This window comes from Loxodonta africana, chromosome 15 (assembly GCF_030014295.1).
Source record: "Loxodonta africana isolate mLoxAfr1 chromosome 15, mLoxAfr1.hap2, whole genome shotgun sequence".
Taxonomy (NCBI): domain Eukaryota; kingdom Metazoa; phylum Chordata; class Mammalia; order Proboscidea; family Elephantidae; genus Loxodonta; species Loxodonta africana.
In genome coordinates this window covers 71,940,136-71,945,308 of record NC_087356.1, presented here as the reverse complement: position 1 = coordinate 71,945,308, position 5,173 = coordinate 71,940,136, and the positions used below count along the sequence as shown (strand labels likewise).

At 41.0% G+C, this 5,173-nt stretch overlaps 1 protein-coding gene across 1 annotated transcript; it reads left to right on the top strand.

Moving 5' to 3' along the window:
* The first annotated feature begins 1,778 nt into the window (after positions 1-1,778).
* On the top strand, positions 1,779-3,332 carry LOC100667246 (olfactory receptor 10G9-like). Its single transcript, XM_003418217.3, has one exon. The coding sequence runs from the start codon at positions 2,110-2,112 to the stop codon at positions 3,040-3,042; it is 933 nt and encodes a 310-aa protein (XP_003418265.2). The 5' UTR covers positions 1,779-2,109; the 3' UTR covers positions 3,043-3,332.
* Positions 3,333-5,173: the final 1,841 nt, after the last annotated feature.

Below are 5,173 nucleotides of genomic sequence, written 5' to 3'. Positions count from 1 at the left end.
TTAAGCCTCAGACTACTTTGGGCTTCACCTGATAAAAATGTTCAAATTTTCTGAAATCTGAATAGGAAAATATACTAGTGATTTGATTCATCTGATGAAATAGAAATTTCAGAAATACAATTGCTCCATTTTTGAAGTTCTGAGATTCGTTGAGGTGATTACAATAACCTTGTCTTTCTTATTTATTCTCATATTTGAAAAATGTAGCTTTAATTTGGCTTAAGCCCTGTTGTTCCCTGGAGAGATCCTGGTTTCTCTCCAGTTAGTAAACCAGTGTCATGGTCTTCCCCTATAGAACAAGTAGTAACAGTCCTGAGCTCCAGGCGGTATTTTATATTAAGTCAAACACAAAATTCCTGCTTCACTTTCATTGTGCAGGCTGCCAATTTTTTATGTCCTTTCCTTTTGCTTGAGTTCTATTTTTCCTGTCTTAGGTTGTAGATGTTAGTTAGACAAGTAACATTTACTCGATGAAAATGTCTTCTCTCATTAGAAAATTGCTATATTTGTATGAATAGTAGGAGAAGATGGGGAGATATTAATTATAACAAAGCCAGTATTAGAAGACATTTAGGTATCTAGGATAGAATGATGCATGCTAGAAAACTGGTCCCTATCCAATATCCAATATCTGTGGTTAGGAGTATATGTAAGGACTTTATGACGTTACAGCCTCACGAGAGATAGTTTATTGTAAGAAAAGCTCAGGAATAACAATGTGTGAGGTTTGGTATTTTCTTGGTCATACGGAAGATTGCTCTGATCCTATTATGACATTTGGCTAAGATTCTTACCTTCTCTGAGAAAAGCAACAGAAGACCCTTAATAACTATCAGTGATGGTAGTGAGTGTACCAATACCAGGGATGAAACCTTCTGTAAAGATCTTGTTTTGAAATTGAGAAATCTCTACAGCATATAGAGAACTTTTTCTTTCTTCTCTCTTTCTCCCCAAGATAAATAAGTTAGGGCACACTGTTGAATGATTTACTATCATTTATTGAAAAGTTATACTGTGCCATGCACTGTTTGAAGTACTATACATATATTATCTTATTTAATATCTATAACATCTCAGTGAGGTAAGTGATGTTATTACTGCTAAATTATATCTGAGGAAACTAGAGGATGATTTAGGTGTGCTGTGGACTTTTGAAGTGCTCATTGCTACCAACAATTAGATTCTAGATTCTTTATGATTCCCTATGAAATGTGGAGAGAAAATAGAACTTGTATGGGTTTGGTTGGCAGATTTCATATTGAACTCAAAGATTTTCACCTCTGTATAAGCTCCTTGTATAACTCTCTGCCCCTTGAATGTGGGCGGAACTTGTGGATGTGATGGGATACTGACTCCCTTGATTACGTTATCTATCACTCTCACAACAGACTGGAGAGAGATTCCCCTGCTGGCTTTGAAGAAGTAATTTGGCATGTTGGTAGATGGCCACATGAGTAGAACCTGAAAGTGACCTCTAAAAGCTGAGAGTGACCCTGCCTTTTGACATCTGGCAAGGAAATGGGGACCTCAGTTCCATAACCCCAAGGAACTGAAATCTGCCCAGAACCCAAATAAGCGTGGAAGAGGGTCTGGAGCCTCTGATGAATTTGTAGCCCAAGCTGACCCCTTGGTTTCAACCTGGTGAGGTCTTGAACCAAAGACCCAGCTGACCTGATGCACAGACACAGTGAGATATTAAACTTGAATTGTTCAGTAGAAAACTAATACGATGACTTTCTCCTACTTTCTGTTGCGTGTATCTCTGTATGTCTCTTTGTGTATGTGTGAGTTTATGTGTGTCTGGCAGAGAAATAGATAGAGAAGGGAAAAGTAAGAGGGTGGGAAGAAAGAAGGGGAAGAAAAAGGAACAGGAGAAAAAAGAAGGAAGAGGAAAGGAGGAAGAGGAGGAAGAAGGGAGAAAAAGAGATGCTGCTGCAATCATTCCACTACCTTTACCAAAGAAAGTTTGCAAAAAGTAAAATCCAGTTTAGAATTCTCAAACATGGCTGATGCAGTTGCCATGTGTAGAAAGGGTTTTGGGTTCTCAGCTAAATGCTGTGTGACCTTTATATTCCCTTTCATAGAGAAAGAGATCAAAAGTGAAAAGAAATGTCAAATTTGAGCCTGGTGACAACGTTCATCCTCATGGGCATTCCCCATCCACCAGCCCTGGACACCACCCTCTTTGGAATCTTCTTTGTGATTTATGTACTCACTGTGGTGGGCAACCTCTTAATCCTGCTGGTGGTCAGGGTGGATTCCTACCTCCACACACCCATGTACTACTTCCTGGCCAACCTGTCCTTTATTGACATGTGGTTCTCCACTGTCACTGTGCCCAAAATGCTGATGACCTTTGTCTCCCCAGAGGGTCGGGCTATCTCCTTCAACAGTTGTGTGGTTCAGCTCTATTCCTTCCACTTCCTGGGCAGCACTGAGTGTTTCCTCTACACAGTCATGTCCTATGATCGCTACCTGGCCATCAGTTACCCACTCAGATACACCAGCATGATGAGCAAGAAAACCCGTACCCTCCTGGCCACCAGCACTTGGCTCAGTGGCTCTCTGCACTCTGCTATCCAGACCATATTGACATTTCGTTTGCCCTACTGTGGGCCCAACCAGATCCAGCACTCCTTCTGCGATGCAACGCCTGTCCTCAAACTGGCCTGTGCAGATACCTCCACCAACGAGATGGTAATCTTCGTCAACGTTGGGGTAGTGGCCTCGGGCTGCTTCCTCCTGATAGTGCTGTCCTATGTGTCCACTGTCTGTTCCATTCTGAAGATCTGCACCTCGGAGGGGAGACACAGAGCCTTTCAGACCTGTGCCTCCCACTGCATCGTGGTCCTCTGTTTCTTTGTTCCCTGTGTTTTCATTTATCTGAGGCCAGGCTCCAGGAATGCTGTGGATGGGGTTGTGGCAGTTTTCTACACTGTGCTGACACCCCTTCTGAACCCTGTAGTGTACACCCTGAGGAACAAGGAAGTGAAGAGAGCCCTTTTTAAGCTTAAAGACAAAACACTTTCTCAGAGCAAGTAATATCATTTACTCATCAGCATGCCATTTATTACATGTGTAATTCTCAGTGTTTACTACTATTTAAAACCACCTACTTGAAATATTTCTTTCGCAAATTTTTCTGTAGAATTTCTAAAATCACAATTAAATTTTTCATTTACGATGAACATGCCTGTATTCTGATGTTTAAATGCATTTCTCTGCAATAGGTTCATTTTATCTTTTTTTTTTTTAATAACTTTTATTAAGCTTCAAGTGAACATTTACAAATCCGATCAGCCTGTCACATATAAGTTTACATACATCTCACTCCCTACTCCCACTTGCTCTCCCCCTATTGAGTCAGCCCTTTCAGTCTCTCCTTTCTTGACAATTTTGCCGGCTTCCCTCTCTCTCTATCCTCCCATCCCCTCTCCAGACAAGAGTTGCCAACACAATCTCAAGTGTCCACCTGATATAATTAGCTCACTCTTCATCAGCGTCTCTCTCCCACCCGCTGACCAGTCCCTTTCATGTCTGATGAATTGTCCTCGGGGATGGTTCCTGTCCTGTGTCAACAGAAGGTCTGGGGAGCATGGCCGCCGGGATTCCTCCAGTCTCAGTCAGACCATTAAGTTTGGTCTTTTTATGAGAATTTGGGGTCTGCATCCCACTGATCTCCTGCTCCCTCAGGGGTCCTCTGCTGTGCTCCCTGTCAGGGCAGTCATCGATTGTGCCCGGGCACCAACTAGTTCTTCTGGTCTCAGGATGATGTAGGTCTCTGGTTCACGTGGCCCTTTCTGTCTCTTGGACTCTTAGTTGTCGTTTGGCCTTCGTGTTCTTCATTTTCCTTTGCTCCAGGTGGGTTGAGACCAATTGCTGCATCTTAGATGGCCGCTTGTTAGCATTTAAGGCCCCAGACGCCATATTTCAAAGTGGGATGCAGAATGATTTCATAATAGAATTATTTTGCCAATTGACTTAGAAGTCCCCGCAAACCATGTTCCCCAGACCCCCGGCCTTGCTCCGCTGACCTTTGAAGCATTCATTTTATCCCGGAAACTTCTTTGCTTTTGATCCAGTCCAATTGAGCTGACCTTCCATGTATTGAGTGTTGTCTTTCCCTTCACCTAAAGCAGTTCTTATCTACTGATTAATCAATAAAAAACCCTCTCCCACCCTCCCTCCCTCCCCCCCTCGTAACCACAAAAGTATGTGTTCTTCTCAGGTTTACTATTTCTCAAGATCTTATAATAGTGGTCTTATACAATATTTGTCCTTTTACCTCTGACTAATTTCGCTCAGCATAATGCCTTCCAGGTTCCTCCATGTTATGAAATGTTTCACAGATTCGTCACTGTTCTTTATCGATGCATAGTATTCCATTGTGTGACTCTCTGTCTCTTTATTGGTGCATTTAGTCCATTTACATTCAGGGTAATTATAGATAAATAAGTTTTTAGTGCTGTCATTTTGATGCCTTTTTATGTGTGTTGTTGACAATTTCATTTTTCCACATACTTTTTTGTGCTGAGGCGTTTTTCTTAGTAAATTGTGAGATCCTCATTTTCATAGTGCTTGACTTTATGTTAGTTGAGTCGTTACGTTTTTCTTGGTTTTTATCTTGAGTTATAGAGTTGTTATACCTTTTTGTGGTTACCTTATTATTTACCCCTATTTTTCTAAGTAAAAACCTAACTTGTATTGTTCTATATCGCCTTGTATCACTCTCCATATGGCAGTTCATTGCCTCCTGTATTTAGTCCCTCTTTTTGATTATTGTGATCTTTTACCTATTGACTTCCATGATTCCCTGTTATGTGTATTTTTTTTTTTTAGTTAATCTTAATTTGTTTGTTTTTGTGATTTCCCTATTTGAGTTGACATCAGGACGTTCTGTTTTGTGACCTTGTGTTGTGCTGATATCTGATATTATTGGTTCTCTGACCGAACAATATCCTTTAGTATTTCTTGTAGCTTTGGTTTGGTTTTTGCAAATTCTCTAAACTTGTGTTTATCTGTAAATATCTTAATTTCGCCTTCATATTTGAGAGAGAGTTTTGCTGGATATATGATCCTTGGCTGGCAGTTTTTCTCCTTCAGTGTTCTGTATATGTCGTCCCATTCCCTTCTTGCCTGCATGGTTTCTGCTGAGTAGTCAGAACATATTCTT